This window comes from Protopterus annectens, chromosome 7.part0 (assembly GCF_019279795.1).
Source record: "Protopterus annectens isolate FY-2018-M chromosome 7.part0, PAN1.0, whole genome shotgun sequence".
Lineage (NCBI taxonomy): Eukaryota > Metazoa > Chordata > Ceratodontiformes > Protopteridae > Protopterus > Protopterus annectens.
Genome location: NC_056739.1, coordinates 502061842 through 502082084, shown reverse-complemented (window position 1 = coordinate 502082084; position 20243 = coordinate 502061842). Strand labels below are relative to the sequence as shown.

At 37.9% G+C, this 20243-nt stretch overlaps 1 protein-coding gene across 2 annotated transcripts in view; it reads left to right on the top strand.

Annotated features, from left to right (window-relative positions):
* The window catches only part of LOC122806570, a 674088-nt gene that overhangs the window by 618858 nt on the left and 34987 nt on the right, over window positions 1-20243 (top strand). For both annotated transcript variants that reach the window (XM_044077107.1, XM_044077106.1), the window contains one exon: window positions 11064-11110. In XM_044077107.1, coding sequence (XP_043933042.1) covers window positions 11064-11110 — 47 coding nt within the window. The remainder of the gene's footprint in view (window positions 1-11063; window positions 11111-20243) is intronic.

Genomic DNA, 20243 nt, shown 5'->3' with positions numbered 1-20243 from the left:
GAGGCACGGGAGGTCCAACAATTCAGCTATGTAACAGTAGCAAAGGAACATTATTGCAGAGTTTCTTGTAGCTAACATTAACAGCTTATGTGAGATGATGGCGTTGTAACACAGTTATCGACTTATCCAGACCCCTTAGTAGTTAAGCAATATAGCAGCAGAACAGAGGTTAAAGATATGTAAGAAATTTCACATAGCTTACTTGGAGAGGACTCTGTTTCAGAGACAGAATAAAGAAGGATCCCTAAAGAGTGCAGTGTGCAGATAAGAAGAACAAAGAAAAATAGTGCCATGCGTTCGGGTACCATTTGTTTTGGAGGTGCACAGCTTTCTGGGAGGAAGACAAAAGATGAGATAAAGATGGTATATGTATTGCCGGTAAAGTGATGTGGAGGGGAAAAACAGGTAGGAACAGGCTGCAGGTTAGTCGCCTAGTGAAAAAAAAAAAACATGAAGGCTACTAGCTGGGAGAGAAAGAAGTGTTCTGTAGTTGGTCCAGGAAGTATCACAGCACTGTGCAGTCTGAGTTGCACACAGGCAATTAATTAAGGCTGCAGAGGAAGAGGAGGTTACTTTGGTCCTTCAATAAAGATGGTGCTCAAGAGAAGAGTATAATTCTAAGCAGGGGAAAATATTAATTTGGAAGTATTTCAGTTTACTGGCTACCTCCCATTACAGAGTCCGACGCTTAACAATATGCGTATTTGCTAAGGTGCAAGCAAGTAAGGGCTAATAACTGATAAACCTTTGAGGGGAACATACCTTACAGGCAGTGGATTCACTGCCTTGAATAGCATTGGAAAGAGAAGCTGTGGGTGGATTGACTCTTGCCACTTTCTGTTTTGGTATACTTGTTCTTGTGTAGAGAGTTAAGATTGGAATAGGCTCTGTGGATTTTGTTGATCTGAGAGAGCTGAATAATACTTGGGGAGAACTTTGTTTCTGGGACAAAACAAAGAGGGATCCCTAAAAACTGCTGTGTGTACACAAGAAAAGAAAACTAAAAAAAAAACCACTTCACCATAATCACCCTCAATTACATATATATATATATATATATATATATATATATATATATATATATATATATATATATATAGTAACTCCCTGATCACATAACATCAGGTAGAAAAAAAAAGCATCTGTTAAGGCATATACAACTTCAGGCTTTCTGTGGTTTTGTTCACCTTGTCTCAGTGGGCATTGGTACTGTACATGCTCCATTTGTTCAAAAACTGCAGGCATCTGCTACTATAGGGCAAACTTCCCTGCATACTTCCATTTATGTTTATAATGATTTGGCTTATTAGCTAGAATAAACCAGTAACTGGGAGATTCCCAGACTGCTACTCTGAGATGGTGGTAGTTTACTAATCTGAATCAGGACAGAAGGTTGTAGTGCTGGAGAATATTATCTGCCTGTCTGAGAAATTGCTGTGTGTGTCTGTATGTAATAATGAATGTTATAACTTGTTTCATATACAGTTACTTTTCACAAGTGATCACCTGTAGAAACTGAGACTCAAAAGTAGTGGTGATAAAGTCTCATGGGAAGCTAGGCTAAAGATTCTACTTGGTGGAGTCTTTACTGTGGAGCCTATTCTTGGGTGTGGATGGCACAGGCCCATATCCAGGGAAACAATGTATATTTCCTGCAGGCCCAAGTTGTATTTACTAAAAGGCTTAGTGGATCATATTTGTGTGCCTTTTTTATACTTCAATCTATTTAGAAACAGTGGAGTGACATGATACCATAACCTTGCTGTCTATAAGATTTTTAGATTTAAAAGATTTTAATTTATTGACAGGCAGTGAAGTAGATCATAGAGTCATAGCCCCTGCCCACCATCTTAACTTCAGAGTGTTTGGCAGTGGCAGGATTCAAACACCTTAAGTAGACAAATCTCTATTAAATTTATGGCAATGGTCTGATTCAAACTCCATCTGTCCCAGGCCAACATGATTTTCTTTACTTTTGGATGTAGTGGTGGGAATTAACTGCCACCTGTCTAGCAATTATGTCTTCTTTCTCATTGACTGGCAGCTTTGTGATTCAAGTCCTATCTGTCATGCAGGTCTATAATAGAATTATGAAAGACAGAAACTGCAAATACATATACTTTGACACATAAAGAAGCGATCTACCATAAGAGCGAACCATGCACTGAGCGAAAACCAAAATACCGAACAGATTTCCCTAACCAACAGCACCATGGAGGTATACCTAATCTAACTACATAAAAGTAACATAACACACTTTTGGAGGGGGGCAAGCCCCCCAGCACCCCCACACCCCCTACTTAAATACACCAACTCCGAGACTGGACTACAGCAGGGAAAAGGGTATATTCCCTTATCCGCAGGATCGTGTTGCTGGCCAAACAAATCTGTTCCGTTTTTGCTTTTCGCTCAATATAGTCCAAAAGAAGATGATGGTCTCACCACGATGTCTTATAACAAACCAAACAGTCCAGTTAGTATAATCTGTAGATTTTATTCCATATGGCAGGGTAAAGGGATAAGCACTTTCGCGTAGGTACAACTATGCTTCATCAGATACTTTTTAAAAGCCAGAGAGCAGTTCCTATAAACCAAAATTGGCGGAAAACATAGCCAATTAACAAGTTTAATTAACAATTAAAAGCAAAACATCTGAACTAAGCAAAAACTTAAACAAGATGTATGCAACAATATATGCAAAAACAGTGAACTGTTTCACGCTAAATTAAATCATCTCTGGTAAATAAAATTTGATAATAAAAAACTTTATATAAATAAATAAATAGCATCATATATAAAACACCTAATATGTAATATATAAAAAGCATCAATGCTATGAGATTAAATCATATTCTGATAACAGTCAGCAGCTTCTTAAAACAGATATTGTACAAGTTTCTCTAACAAATGAATAAATAAATAAATAAATAAATAGCTAGATAATTAATTTATTTCATCATATAAAACTAATTCCTTGTAAAAAATAAGTCTAGCAGCTTTATTACATTATTAAATTATTAAATTAATATTGCTGTATATATATAAACTAACTAAACCTTTGCCAATATGAACCTCATCTAACATTATGATGATATGTAAATGAGCATGAAAAATCAAGAAAAATAAAAAACTGGGCTATATAGCAGTCTGCAGAAAACATTTTACTAACAAATGATGAAATGATGAAAACTCAGTTTTATCTAACTGCAGAGTATCTAAACGCAAAAATAAACCCTAGGGACTAACGTTTCCTGTTGTCTAAAATGGGTTTAACAGAGACAGATTTATTTAGACCTGGGAAAAGATGAGCACCAAGCCTAAAGATCCATTTCAATTCGGCAATAGCAAGGCGATTACCCTTATCGCCTCCCCTCATGTTTATTGAAATCACTTCTAAAACCTTGAAGTGAAAGCTATGATCTTTATTATCTATGATGTGTAAAGCTAAGGCATTATTCTCACTGCCTTTCTTAATGTCATAGAGGTGATCGTAGATTCTATCTGTCAACCTCCTCTTAGTGAGGCCAACATAGAATGCTGTACATTTAGTGCAAGTTGCAAGGTATACCAGATTTCTGGTTGTACATGTAGCAAAAATCCTGGGATTAAATACAAAATCCATGGATGGGTGAGTATACGACTGATGGACAGAGATATAGGAACATCTATTGCAATTTTTGCAAGGAAAAGTACCTAACTTATTGCTGGTAGAAACGTTAGTATTAATTATCTGCACATAATCAGGACAAAGAGTTTGTTTGAGATTTGCACAATTCTTGTACAAAAACCTAGGACTTTCACCTACCAAATGCCTAACTGACTCATCCATAATGAGCACATTCCAGTTCTTATGGATTACCTTCTCTAAACTTTTTACATCACTGGTATATCTGATGGTATACTTTAGAGTCTTGCATTTGCTAGATGTGTCAGCATATCTAATATGTGTGTGTAACCTGCTGTTAGTTACACTAACTGCAAGGTCATCAGTGACTTGATCACCTAAAACACTTCGTCTTATGTCTTTAATCATCTTACGATCATAACCTCTGTCGATAAATAAAGATTCTAGCTTGTCCGCCTCTATGGACAACGAATTGTTAGACTTACATAGTCTGGAAACTCTTACAAACTGGCTCTTAATAATGCCGGGAAATGTGTGCCTAGGATGCATACTATCGAAGCTGAGCAATGTGTTTGTCCAGCTTGGCTTCCTGTATAGGGAAGAAGTAACTGTCCCCTGGCTAGTCAACGTAAGGGAAACATCTAAGAAATTTATGATGTCAGGAGAAGAGTCCATAGTAAATCTGAGATAGGAGGTGGTAGATTCCAAAAACAACAAAAACTGATCAAAGTCAGGCTGTGTACCCTCCCACACAATCAAAACGTCATCGACAAAACGTTTATAGAACTTAACTCTTTTGTAGGTGGGGTGATCGAATAAATATTTCCTCTCCCAATTAAGAACTACTAAGTTGGCGTACGTATTTGCACAGGGGGTGCCCATGGCTACCCCCCATATCTGCAAATAACTTTTATCGCCAAACATAAAGACGTTGTTACTAAGCACCAGTTCTAATAGCTGGCAGATTAAAATCATTCTGTCTCCATTAAATGTAGGTTCACTAGCCAGTAATTCCCTAATTGCTTCCAGGCCAACATCGTTGGGAATGGATGTGAACAGGTTTTTTACGTCTAACGTAATTAAGAGATAACTATTAGTTTTCATGTCTAGTCTAAGATCCTCTAAACTTTCTAATAACTGGAAGGTATCTTTTAATATGGAAGGAACAAAATCTACCACTGGTCTAAGGGTATGTTCAATAAATGTGGAAACAGTGGATGTGACCCAGCCCTTCCCTGAAACAATGGGATGCATGGGGATGGGGACCACATTTTTATGAATCTTCGGTATTCCTTTTATGATGGGTGTAGCTGGATGTTCAATGTAAAAATAGTTGTATATATCCAAGCTAATTTGTCTACACAAAAGTAGATCATGCAATACTTCTTGTACATTAATAATGATTTTATTAACTTCATTAAGAGTGATGCTCCTATATGTAGTGGAATCTGAGAGCATATCTGACATAATGGTTGAGTAGTCAGATGTATTTAAAATGACTACCCCACCTCCCTTGTCCGCAGGTTTTATTGTCACTTCTTTTTGCTTCTTAAGTTTAGTTAAAGATCTAAATTCATCAGAAGAAAGATTTACATAAGCAACCCTCTTGACATTGCTAGAATATAAAGAATAAAAATCTTTTTCACATATTTTTAGAAAGCAATCTACACTAAGGGGCATCACAGGAGTAAAACTGCTTTTACACTTAAAAGGATAAAGGGGGCTCTCATCTATAGAGGCTTTTCCTTGATCTTTAAAAAACTTCTTGAGCGAAACTGATCTACAAAACAAATGTAAATCAAACAAAGTGTCAATGAGGTTGCTGCATTGAGCAGGAATGAAATTTAAACCTCTATAGAGCATACTAATGTCAGAGTCATCCAATACCAAAGTAGATAAATTAAAAGGCATAACAGTCAATTTCTTTGTTTTCTTATCTGGCCGTACCTCTCTCCGGAGTATTTGCGCTTCTTTGGCCCTCTGCTGTTTGATCGTCCTCTGTTGTGAAATGATTGTTTTACAGGGTAAGGTAAAAAACGAGTGATGTCTTGATTTACTTTCGGTCTAGCTCCAAGCGAAACCTCCCCAGGAACATTCAGCAAAGCCTGCTGATTCGGTGGCGGTGTTTCAGAAACTCGGGCTGTATTAATGATATCATTAATCAACGGTAGCCCAACAGAACATTCTCTTGATTCTGCTGAGGGAGTTGTTGTAGCAGGAGATATAGTATTAGGATGTAAGTTACTGGATGAAGCAGGAGCAGAATCAGACGGCGTGACATCACGTTGACGAACGTCTGTAGCATTCTTCCTCGGCCAAACAAATATTTGCCCGAGAGAGAAATTGTTATGATCACGTTGTAGCTTCCTTAATTTAGTTTGTTTGAGTCTGTCACTAAATGCATTAACGTGCAAAAAAATATTTTGCATCTTTGTTTTACAATATTCTGATTTAAAACGTTGAACCAGACTTTTATGTGCAAGATCAATCTTAGTGCGTAAGTCCGCTTCTAGAGGTGCAAAATAGTCAATGAGCAACCTCATATAATTGAACCCCAATTCAATATTTAAATCTTGCCACTTTTTTAAGAGGGTGGGATGGTTTTCTCCATAAGTGGGCATGCAGAAAACCCGCATGCCCCTAGGTACAACGCGAAAATGTAGAGATGCTTCGAGGTGTTGCCTTTGCCAGGCATAGCGTTGCAGTTTTTGTAAGTCATCCTCAAACTCCTTGGAAAGTTTAAGGAATTCACTCAAGTTTTCATCTGTGTTAGGCGTAGGAGTAACACCTGTTGTATCATTCAGATCCAGAGTCAATAAAGGGTTCGTTTGACAATGTAAAAGTCCATTTAGTATGGATGTAGTGTCCCTCGTCTCCGGGCGATAGTCTAATTCTACATTAACAGATTCCATCGTGTTAAACAGTTACAACACAAAATACACCAAAATGAAGAGACCAAGATGTAACTGCAGGATCAAAGAGACCAATAATCACAAATGCAAAAATATAGTCCAAAAGAAGATGATGGTCTCACCACGATGTCTTATAACAAACCAAACAGTCCAGTTAGTATAATCTGTAGATTTTATTCCATATGGCAGGGTAAAGGGATAAGCGCTTTCACGTAGGTACAACTACGCTTCATCAGATACTTTTTAAAAGCCAGTGAGCAGTTCTTATAAACCAAAATTGGCGGAAAACATAGCCAATTAACAAGTTTAATTAACAATTAAAAGCAAAACATCTGAACTAAGCAAAAACTAAGCAAAAACTTAAACAAAACATAAACTTATTATTTTTTACAAGGAATCAGTTTTATATGATGAAATAAATTAATTATCTAGCTATTTATTTATTTATTTATTCATTTGTTAGAGAAACTTGTACAATATCTGTTTTAAGAAGCTGCTGACTGTTATCACCAGAATATGATTTAATCTCATAGCATTGATGCTTTTTATATATTACATATTAGGTGTTTTATATATGATGCTATTTATTTATTTATATAACGTTTTTTATTATCAAATTTTATTTACCAGAGATGATTTAGTTTAGCGTGAAACAGTTCACTGTTTTTGCATATATTGTTGCATACATCTTGTTTAAGTTTTTGCTTAGTTCAGATGTTTTGCTTTTAATTGTTAATTAAACTTGTTAATTGGCTATGTTTTCCACCAATTTTGGTTTATAAGAACTGCTCTCTGGCTTTTAAAAAGTATCTGATGAAGCGTAGTTGTACCTACGCGAAAGCGCTTATCCCTTTACCCTGCCATATGGAATAAAATCTACAGATTATACTAACTGGACTGTTTGGTTTGTTATAAGACATCGTGGTGAGACCATCATCTTCTTTTGGACTATATTTTTGCATTTGTGATTATTGGTCTCTTTGATCCTGCAGTTACATCTTGGTCTCTTCATTTTCGCTCAATATGTCGTTCGCTCTTTTGGTAGATCGCTTTTTATGTGTCAATGTATTGGTATTTGTGGTTTCCGTCCTTTGTACTTCTAATATAGACACCTGTCATGCAAACAAGCTGGCCTTATCTGGTAGTGGTAAGTTTCAAACCCTATCTGGCAAGGCAAACAGAGCTTTATTCAGTGTATAACTTACTCCAACAACTGACATATCTGGTTAAAGCAGTCTGTCTAGAAAACCTATTTTTCTTTTTTTTCCAAATGGACCTTGAAGTCGAGTTATCAGTCATCCTACAGACTTTGACATGTCAGTCCTGATGAAACACTACTCTTATCAGAAAGCAAAAGATCATAAATCTGGGATTGGGGAGTCCATTTCTACTTCTAATAGTCAGTACCATGTAAATCCCCCTCAACTACAAGTCCCTCCATCACTAGCTTACATTCTGAAAAAGGAAATAGGTAATACACAAATATCATGGATACATCCCTATTGCCAAAGATGTGCAGTCCACAAATCTTAGCTAAAAATCTTTGGGCTCTCTCAAGTTAGTTAAGAAGCTTTGTGAGGTGCATACCAAAGGCAACATTGTGTTTGAGAATGGCAATAAGACATCTTCTACAAACTGGTGGAAAGACTTCCTGACTAATAGTGAGTCGTGGTCAAAACCAGTGTCATTGTGTACATATATGCCTATGTTTCAGATAGTCTTGTCTGTTTCAAGATAGGTGCTGATGTTGTGGTAAGAAGAGGTGTGATATCTTTCCCCAAGAGGACTTTGCCAGATATTGTTGAGGGTAAGCCTATGGGTGACAGATCAAGTATTTGTCTGATTTTGGCTCTTCTGAAGCATCTAGGTATCAGAGGGGAATTTGATAATTCCACCCATATTGCAGTCATTCGCAGTTTTGGTTAGTCACATACTCTTAACATCTGACTTCAACTCTGAGACAAAGATTCCAAGAAGAGGGGCACCTAGACTAAGCCTTGTTTTAACCCACTAGTGAAATAACTTTTGACTTGAGAAGTTCCCCATACTGTAACAGACTGGGCTCTGTCTGAAATCCATTTAGCTATGTAATGAAAAACATATGGGATTATGTTAAGTTTAGATAGTCTGCCTGTGATACCAGAATGTGGTATGGTATTAAACATCTTAATAAGGTGTAGATAAGCAATATGAATGGAGAGTCTGTCATACAGGGCTTCAATATATATCCAAAGAAATCAGTCATTTAGAAAAGGCGTGACCCGCCCTTTACAAATCCAAATTGAATAGGGTCTGCTGTTTGCAAGTTATCTGTATCTTAGTTTGTTAGTTCAGCATTGTTGGTGTTGGTAACTTTACAGGGGATGCTTGTGAGGCTTATAAGTCTATAGTTTCCTGAGTACATTGTGGACCACCCCTCTGTCATGATACTACTTTGGCCCTTCTCCATAGCTACGAAGGGTTGGTTGTCTCCACAAAGTGTTCTACAGCAACTTTCCTAGTGAAATGACATTCATCTACAACTACAACTCAGTGGACACCTTTCCCCCTAGTCACACTTACTGTACTTGTTTGTAAGATCTGGACTAAATAATATGTGACAGAAGGTGTCCTGGGTAGATGCTTGCTTGGGGGAAGGGATGAGATCTTTCTGAGATGTAGCTGGCATGGTAATTTAAGTCCATACAAAACTGAGCCCTTGCTCTCAACTGTTAAATTAGTTTTTTTTAATTAATTTTTGAGCCCCTGTCTCAACCTGTGGTTATTCCGTTTTTTTCTTTTCAAATGACAGGTTTATTCCTTCACAGGCAGTAAGAGTTGAAGAGGAAAACATCATACTTTGGCTGGGACAAGGAATTTTATTTCATGTAGGAGATCAAAACATGGACAGTTGATAAGCATATCACAGGCATGCTACCCTCCCTATGCCACTATTAAAGAGCAGTGCATGTGGCCAGAAAGTCACCTTCCAGTCTTCAGAAGAGGGTACTCAAGTACCCCAACATCAGACCTTCCCCATGGAAGAGTACAGTTATCAGATGCTTAGTCATTCCCACAGTCAGTCACCTTTAGTGAGTGTGCCCGATATTTGAACTTCTGTCACCTGAATCATGGCAAGGGGTCCATACCTCAAAACCATGGAATCGACTACAGCGGATATATTTCTGAAGGAAAACTTTCACATCCAGGTGATCTCCTGTTATTTAAAATGTAACAGTAGACTAGACTTCAGGTCTGGTGAGGAACAGAACTGTTAGAGTATATGTCTCAGAAGTGGGACGCAAGGGGATAGAAAGTGAAAGTCTGTACATACTAAGAGTCTGCCTCATAGTCAAAAGTTTAATATAATATTATGTTATGGTAAAAATATCTAATACAGAAATATAGACTTTTCCATATTTGGATGCTGAATGGTTGATTAATTTAAAAGTCATTTAGAATGCAGTCTGAAGACATTTAATGTAATAAGTTAAAATATAAAGGGACAAGAGTGCATAGTATGTTTCTGTTCTCTTCCCCAAACACACAGATAATTCACTCTTTTTTTAAAAAAGGAAATAAAACAAAGGCTCCCCTACACATTTGAGGTGAAAGGCTGGAGCATCAGTAGCACATAGAAAAAATAGATGAATGACATTAAGTCACATAATGTTTCCCACAGGAACTCATTGCCAGTGCAGTTTGTGTGTGCCAGCAGTGATTCATTTGTTCATAGGTAAGTGCTAGGCAAGCTGCCCTTCTTAGCCTTTTTAAGCATAGCCAATTTCCCTGTCAAAGGTGAGACATGCTAAACCCCAACTCCAACTTTTTGGTGTGATTTCTCCCTTTTTGAAGTAGGTGGGACAATTAAATTGGTATATTCAAGTTTGGGGGTGCAAAGGAGTTTGCCCCCTGCAAAACACCACTAAAAATGATTTTTTCACCCTTGTGAGCATTTTTTCATCCTTTCAGCACATCATCTTTCAGGAAGTCCGCATTTCATAGTAGAACCAAAAATACATATTCTGTGTTGTTTAAACATTTTTTTTCCTTCCTACCATTACAAATCTTAGGGAAGAAGCAAAAAAAAAAGGAATTTGCTTCACGCCCTTTACCGTACTGCTCAACAGGTACAAGACAGTATGATATGCACTCATGTTGGAGTGGACTAAATTCATGTTACAAAAACTAGGGGAATACCTGCAGCGCAGTATGTGGCTGCCAGCTTATCAAGTTACTATTGACTGCAGGTTTACCTGAAGAAAAAACATAATTTCCCGACAAAGTTCCATCTAAGTATCCATCCATCCAGCCCAAGGCTATGACATCATCCATGCTGACTGGCATACACAGAAACATTTTGAAAGAATGGTTGTGGTGAAATGAATAGCATTTTCAGAAATATGGCACTACTTTTATTTTGAACTTCTGTTTCTATAAGCAGTTACATGTTCCAAATGTGACTTCTAAGAGCACTTTAGTATAAAATCAATACACAGCAACAGCAAAGTATGACAAATGTGTGATTTTTTTTTAATTTATTTCAGGAGGAAGGACCAAAACTATCAAGAATACATTTAATGGTGCTGCTCAGGTAAGTAGGTGAGAATGTACGCAATGTGCTTAATTTAATATTTTTGTTAAAGTAAATCACAAATTTTGACTTTTCAGTGCTGCAAAACTTTTATGTACTAAATTAATTGGAAACATATCTCCAACCTGTCCCTGATTTTGCAGAATATCTCTGATTTTATGTTATATTTTTGCCTTATCACATGTAAACTTTTTGATTTTCTTCTAAATCACTGAGCATTAAAGTTAGTCAGTAGTGCCAAACATTAGCATTTCACACAATGCACAGGAAACACCAGCAATCTTACTCTATCAGCTTTTTAAAGTGAGTTAGAGTAATATTTAAAAAATCCTCCTGATTCTGGACTCCCCCACCATACACACTCATTATTTTTTGCCTCTGTCTATGAATCTTGAGCAGAAAAGTTGAGAGCTATAATTTGAAATTGAGTTTAATAAATGAACACTAGTGGGTATGCTGTCATCATGTGATAAACTTCTAGATCAAGTATTGGCATTTCCTATTTAATGATAATTTTACTGAGAAGTTGTTATATTCTTTTCAGTTTTATAAACTGTAACTGAGTTTACCTGAAGAATTCATAATTTCCAGCAAAAGAAAAACGTTTTGGTATATTCTCTGCATGACAGGATGAAATTCAATCCATTTTCACCACTGAATCTCCTTCGTTCAGTTCTAAATAAGAACAATTTATGCTTCTTAAATGGCCTCCACATTCCATTGGCATGATTAGTATTTTCCTTCTGTACTGGAATTTCTCCTGAGTTCCAAGATGTTAGTCATTAAGCAGTAACCCTTCTCCCTTCACCATGTTCTCCTTCTGCTTCGTTCTTTAACTATCTTACATGCAACAATCTTTAATTTCTGATGTCTTACAACTTCAGAGGCAGCTCAGTGCCCAGAATATATTCCTTGTGAGCTCTGATGCATTTTATCGAGGGTGTTGTATAAAGCAGTGCTCAAAGAACTATTGTTATTAAACTCCTTTTCTCTCATCTGCGCCATAGCTGGTGACTTCATAAACCCAGCTTGGCAGTCAGGAGAGGAAGTTCGGTAATTAGAATGTCTCCATCACCTGTACGGTCTGTTTACTAGTAGCCATCTTTCACATTTGCAATAAACTGATAACAGATCACATTACAGTACATAGGTTCATAGGTGTGTACTAGGCTAATGGCCTAGCCCATAGGATTACCTTGGCATCATGCCACTCGACATTAGTTCCCAGTGCCTCTGTCGAGTAGAGACACTGGAGTGATCCCCGGGGAGAATTTTCTATTTTCCATCCACTCATCAAGATTTCTCTTGAAGAGGGCCAGTGAGGTGCTCTGTTTGACATGTTTTTGTTGTTGCTTTAAAGATGCAGTACACAGTTTTTATTACTTAATTACATTATTGTTTGATTACCTTGCATCATAATTGATTGTTTATGAAGTGTATTTAAGGAGCTGTATTCTACATGGTTTTATCTGAAGTCGTTTATCGATGAAAACGTGTTTTTGTAAACTTATTGTGACATTAATAAATCTGAGTTTTGGATCTCGAGGTACCTTATTGTGAGCAGTGTTGCTATCGTGTGGTGGTGGCATTCTGGACTGGTTTGCTGTTTTTGGGTGTTTATTGTGATTGCAGCGTTTTCTTCTTTTTGTGGACTTGGTTATGGAAGCCAGTTCGGGTTCTTCCACCTCCGGCGAAGGCCAGGGCATAAGCCATGGCAATTCAAACAGGTCAGAATTGGACGACATTCGTCAGCTCACGGGTCAATTGACTCTCCTTATTAATTTACTTACTCCGTTGGGTCAAGGTATCAATAATTTGATTTCAGACCAACGTGAAGTTTTAAAGGCCGTCACTAAAACCTCGGCAGCTTCACCTGCAATTGTTAGTTCCAATGGTTTGGTCCACGTAAATTCATCGGAAACCACTGGGCAACTAGGTGGGACTGATTTTCGTTGCACGCCAGCAGTTCTTCGTGAACATGTTCACAACAATTTGCCAAACCCTCCATCGGATGTACTGGGAAGGGCTGGAACACCGGTATCTTCGTTCCAGGATTGGGTTAATTCTAAACCCAACTTTCGCTTTAATGAGCAAGGAGCCCGTACAACTGAGGACACTCGTACTTTCAAGGAGTCGCTGCATTCATTAGAGAATGCTCTGTTCAGGTACAAAACTTTAGAGCTGGACAACATTTACCTGACTGAATGTCTTAAAAAAAGCATAGTTCCGAAGGGCTTACGGGTATACAAATACCCCAACCAGGTTATTCCTGGTAGTGATTTTCACATGGACTTGATTAAAGCCTTTGATCAATGCGGACTTGACATTGTCAAGGCTATCATTAAGAAAAATGTTAAAGAAATAAGTTGTTTGCAAGCTGATATTTTTAAGTTTAATGAGAATGTCACTACTGATTTATTGTTTAACAATGAAGTTGAAAAACATAGATATTATGACATTAGAAAAGAGGTAGATCAGCATTGTGACACTGTTTTAAATCGAAAATATAAGAAGCTTAATAGGGACATTAAAGAGTATCAGGAGGGTAGACAGTATCCAAATCCACCCTTTTATCGAAAATATAAGAAGCTTAGTAGGGACATTAAAGAGTATCAGGAGGGTAGACAGTATCCAAATCCACCCTTTTATAGACGCTATACATCTGTTAACCCCACAGAGTACAATGTTAACAGGGACGACCTTGAGCCACCTATACGGGAGGGGCATGAAGCGGAGGTTTTTGTTGAAAACCAGCAACAGATTGAGGGGAATGAGGATGATTTTTTACCCCGAAGGTCAGAACGGATTCGCCAACAGGGGTATCCACTGGCAGGGACTCGCCCTTCCTTGATGCAATCTCCCCAGCATCAAGGGGGAGGGGGGCAACCCCGGGGATGGAGAAAGAACAGGAAGCAGGATTGGTAGTCACTGGTAACTTCATAGAAACTAAAATAGGTGATTATTTCATGTATTCCAAAGATGACTACCATATATACAACTATAGTGATTTTCCTGTTACTGATGTTTGTTTCACGCTTTTTATGAAAGGTTTCAAATTTGTTCCTAGTAGATGTAGTAGTATAGTTCATACCATTCTTGACTTGAAGTTGCTTATACGTAAACTAAATCTAGAGAATTTGTTTGGTGAGACCCCTGGGGCTCCCAGTTTGCATTTGAGGAAGTCCAGTACATTTAATCCTCCTCTACATCCCCAACTTAAGAACCTAGAATTTAGGATTGAGCAGCAACTTAGAAAGGAACTTAGCAAGGCTAAGTATGCAGCCAACTTAAGTCAAGAAGAAACCTCTTTATTGTACGATTTAAGTCACAAATTTTTTCTTAGGGTTATGGAACCAGACAAGGGTGGGGGGACGGCTTTGATGGATCAGAATTTGTATGAAGCTAAAATGTATAACCTTTTACATGATTATACTAAATATACATCTGCCTCTATTCATGAGATACATTTATCGTATAAAAAGATTGATTTGGCCATTAAAGATCTGTTAGACCAGGAAGTCATTGAAATGGATATTTTTTCTTATCTCGACAATACTGATCCAAGAGTACCCACCATGTTTGGTGTGCCCAAGATTCATAAAAATCTATCTGACCCACCGTTGAGACCTATAGTGGCGGCACAAGGGTCTAAAACACACAACATTTCCAAATTTTTGGATTGGAAATTGAAGGAACTATGGGGGAGACAGGATTATGTTCTTAAGGACTCATGGGCCTTTCTTCGTAATGTGAACACTGACCTTTTCAAGTCTGAAGTAATATTTCTTACCATAGATGTGGTAGATCTTTTTTCAGTTATTCCATCAGATATTGGGTTATCATGGATGGAGGAGGCCCTATGGGCATGCCCAGAAGTTACTAGCAACGATGTTCACATGGTTATTGAAATTCTGGGTTTAGTTTTGCATAACAACTTTCTCTTTTTTTCCGGAGAATATTTCCAGCAGATCTCCGGTGTTTCTATGGGAGCCAATTGTGCTCCAACATATGCTGACCATATGGGAGAAGAAATTTGTTTTCAACTGTGAATTTTCTATCTATTGGAACTACTATTGTAGGTTCCTGGATGATATTTGTATTTTTTGGATTGGGCCTGTTCATCGTATAGATGATTTTATTGCCTATATCAACAATTCCACAACATTCCTGAAATTTACACATCAAATATCATATAATAGTGTCAATTATTTGGATGTAACCCTCACCAAGGATGGCGATGGGGTTAAGTCTTGTATATACAGGAAACCGACATTTTCTAACAGTTATATTCACTATCGGAGTTCACACCCTAGATTCCAAAAAAGAGGAATTTTGAAATGACAGTACATTAGGGTTTCACGTATGACCTCGGAAGATCAACAATTTAGACATGAGTGTGACAAACTAACATCTTTGTTTTTCGATAGGGGGTACCCTATTGGCCTGATTCAATCAGTTCGGGAAGAAGTTGAGGCAGCTCGATCTTTTAGATTTGGTCCTATCCTAGGTAGGGGTACTGGTGAATTTAATGGCCAAACCCATGGGGATGTTGTAGGTACATTCTCCAGTAATTTTGCCTTCATAACGGATTATAGTGCAAATGCGGGACATATTAGGAAAATTATAGATAAGGAATGGCAATCATTTCAGGACCTTACAGATTTGAGTCACCTCAAGGGTAAAAACTTGAAAACGGTTTTCAGGAGAGGGTTCAACATCAAAAGGGTGTTGGAACAAAACGAACAACCAGCATGGTCTCACCGTATGAGAAAAGGGACCTACAAATGCGGTCGTTGTTCCCTATGTAAATATATAGTTCATGATGACCATGTATATATAGAGAGTAGAAATAGAGATATTAAAGCCCTAGAATACTCAAATTGTCTCTCCATTGGGATAGTTTATTTGGCTGGCTGTCAGTCCTCTCAGGCCTTTTATATCGGTAAAACCGAAAGACAGTTAAAGCGTCGTATATATGAACATCAATACAACATAACTAAACTTAACAGCAAAAATGCACTGTACAGGCACTCACTTCAGTGCGAGGGAGCTAGGTTTTTGTTTTTTGTTCTGGAATCTGTCCCTAGGGATATCAGGGGAGGACCTTGGGAAGCCAAACTTGCCCATAGAGAGACTTTTTGGCAGATTTTCTTAGAATCTAACAAATTTCCGGGTCTTAATGATTTTATTTCAATTGCTCCCTACCTTAAACTTAAGGCAGGGCACATATAATTTAGGATGTTTGTTTGTTTATACATACAAACATATTTATTCAAAAACAAAAAATTAAAATAAATCAGAAAACCAATACAAATAGTATATTACACATATATTTTATAATTCATTCGAGTTGGTAATGTAGTAGTTGTATGGAACAACCCATGTGTATACATGTTTTTATATTCTGTTTATGTGTTTTAATAGAAATTTGGTTAAATATTTATTTTAAAAAAATTTTTGTTGTTGCTTTAAAGATGCAGTACACAGTTTTTATTACTTAATTACATTATTGTTTGATTACCTTCCATCATAATTGATTGTTTATGAAGTGTATTTAAGGAGCTGTATTCTACATGGTTTTATCTGAAGAAGTCGTTTTATCGACGAAAACGTGTTTTTGTAAACTTATTGTGACGTTAATAAATCTGAGTTTTGGATCTCGAGGTACCTTATTGTGAGCGGTGTTGCTATCGTGTGGTGGTGGCATTCTGGACTGGTTTGCTGTTTTTGGGTGTTTATTGTGATTACAGCATTTTCTTCTTTTTGTGGACTTATGTATGGAAAGTCTATTCCACAGCACGGGCAGTCTCTGGGTTATGAACCTGTCCCTCTGGCATGTTCTGTTGATTGTTATAATGAGGTTGAGGTCTATGGAGCATGTGGTGTGGAGGGATTGGGATTTCTTTAGATGTAGCATTTCTAACCTCTAAGTAGGCAATACGAAACAGAGAATAGTTGGGAGTTTTTGAGTCTGTCCATATAAGACACCTGTTTAAGGCTTGATCATCTTTGTGAGGTACTTTTGTGGCCTCTCCAGTTGTTGCAGGTGTCTAGTGAGGTACATGCCAAATGGGGCATTGTACTCGATGACTGGCCTAATGAGGGAAGAGTGGAGGGAGACAATGACCTCTTTCTTCCTAGATGCAAAACCCTTAGTAATGAGATGCATCACATAGAAGGACTTTCTGACCACAGTGGCAATGTGGTGATCAAAAGAGAGGTTGCTGTCAACCTGTGTTCCCAGATCTCTTATAACACCTTCTATGTTCAGTGGACTACCATTGATGTGGTAATACATGGGAACTGAGTTTTTCCAAAAGGGGATGGCAAGTTAATAATAGCTCCCAACTTGCAATCATCAGCGAACTTTGTCAGTCAGAGTCCCTTCGTGTTGGCCTGGGCTTCAGAGAAGTAGATAGCAAACAGAAGAGGACCAAGGACTGAACCCTGTGAGACTCCATTCATGATTGGTCGGCAGTCTGACTTGGAGTCAGCTACTTTCACACTGTGGGTTCTATCTGTGAGCAAGTTTGCAACCCACCTAGTGATATAGGAGTTGATGCCTAGCTTAGTGAGTTTTTCTATGATTTCTGAGTGGGGAATGGTATCAAAGGCCTTGGCCAGATCAAGGTAGGCTGTATGAACCACCTTGCCTTCATCCACAGCTCTGGTGACTGACTCAAAGAAGTCAACCAGGTTGAGCAGGCATGACCTACCCTTCACAAAACCAAACTGTGTGGGATTGAGTTTGGAGATTCCCTATATCCTTGTTTATTAGGTCCATGATGATGCATTCCATAGTTTTGCACATCACACTTGTTGGGCTAATGGGGTGATAGTTCCCAGGGTCTATAGTCTGTCCTCCATTGTGGAGAGGGATGACTGTAGCAGTGTGCCATTTGGTAGGGACAAAGCTCGAGGTGAGACTGTGACTGAACAGGTCACACAGGTGTGGTGCCAGTTCATTCTGTAGTTTATGTAGAACACAGCCAGGAATATTGTCAAGTCCCATAGAAACTGTATTCTTGACCTTGGACAGTGCTGTTTTAACCTGTGCAGCAGTAATACTGGGTGCCTAGCAATCTACTGGTATTGTGATTGGTCCTTTGGGGGAGGGGTAAAGTTGGCACTGAACCTGTTGGCCAGTATATTGGCAATATCTGTTGGCTCTGTATAGGAGGTACCATTGTGCAGTAGCTCAGAGCAAATCTGGGTATTGCCATGGAGATTCTTTACATAACTATAGAAGGCCTTGCAATTGTCTATACCATCTGCTGCAATTCTGTTTTCATAGCTAGCTTTAGAGGATTTGATGAGGGATCTCAATTTTTTGTTGAGGCTGATAAGGGAGTTTTTCTAGTCTTGTGACTTCACCTTATTCTGCATCAGTTTCTTCCTTCTGTTGTAGAGTTTGTTTTTGGCAGGGGACCACCAGATTGGCTTCATTTTTTGAAGGAGAGTGTTTTGGTTCTATTGGGTATGGCGAGATCCATGCATTTGTATACGTGTTTGTACAGTGCATTGGTGTGTGATTCGGTGGTCATGCAACTATTCTCCATTTGCATGGGTGCCGTGAAGTTAGCCACCTCTGTTTATCGGAGTCCAAAGTTAGCTTTGGAAAATTTTTTCATGGTGGTTACCTTTGCTGTGTTTTCCAGTTGGATGCTTTTCTTAACTTCATTTCATTATCTGGCCATTATTTCATCCTATATCATATCCTATACATTTGAACTTCTTATTCTTTCTTTTACTTCTATCCATTTAGCATTTTTATTATGTTCCACAGGATCTTCATAGATATGCCTTCAAAATGTATCTATTTTTTTTCTTTTTTGGGTGGTCTTTCAATTCCTTTTGCCTTGTTTTCCAATTGTCTATAAAACTTTTTGGGGTCATCAATACATTGTTTATTTTGTACTTGTCCTTTATATTTATCTGCATATCTTCTTAGTTTTTCCACCTGCACTGGGAATTTTAGTTTGTTAGTTGCAACAGTGCAAGATAGATCCTGGTCTATTCTAATACTGTGTATTGCTCTTATCACATCTATCTTTCTGAGTATTTTTATTGATCTGTTACCTATTCTGTACTCTTCTAACAGTGACACTTATTTTCTGAATTGCTTTATAGTTTTCTCTATGCAGTACTTCCATGATGCTATTCAGTTTCTCCCATTCCTTTCCCCTTACGACCCTATGTTGTTGTTGTAGAACTTTATCTGTTATTAATTTAGCAGCACAGTAATATATCCTGTTTACTTCTGTTATATCATATGGATCACTACGGACAGTCCTAATTAGTGTTCATTTGTGTTCATTCATGTGTTCATTTGTTTTATCAAACTTATAACTTTTTGGGTTTTATTGCCCATATGCAGTCTATTTCTTTCATTGATCCTATCCCTATTAAATCACACACCTCTTCTCTTAGCTCATTTTCTTCTAAACTGAGGACACATCTTTTGTTCTCAATTTCCTGCAGGCGCTCTCTAGAAAGTTCCATAGAATCTTCCTGTGGCACCTTCTCTTCAATTTCTTCCTGTGTCATCCATTGCTTTGTCATATGGGATCTATCTCTCCTCAAATTTGACAGTGTCAGAGTTGCCACAGTATCTGTTCCTTCCCTTGCTGTCAACTGAAAGTTTCCTGTTGAAGTCTCTAAAATCTTTTACTATGGCGCCTGATCAGTTGCTTCCCATTCCACTGGTTTCTCCTTAATTTGAATATCCATTACTCTACCCTGCTGTGGTGTTTTCTGAGTTAGATTTTCTACACTATATCCTTCACTTCACAGGTACTCCATAACCTCAGTTTCTGTTTCTTTAACTTCAGCATTACTAATCTTCTTCTCTACTTTCCCTCTTTGTCTTCTTATTTTTTGTATTGTAAACTTTTCCATGTCTGGATTCCTTTGCCTGTGATTCTCTTCAAGTATCTTTGGTGCTGCTCTTTTTGTATTGATTAGTTTTGCTTTCTCCTTTGCATAAATATTACACCATATTAAATGTCTACTTTCCCATGTCCATATTCCTCCTTCAGATGTCTCCTGATCTTCCTGTTACTCCTTACTTTGGAACTCGTTCCATCATGCTGTGATGTAACCTGTGTTATACCTTCTACACCAAATCCTTCAC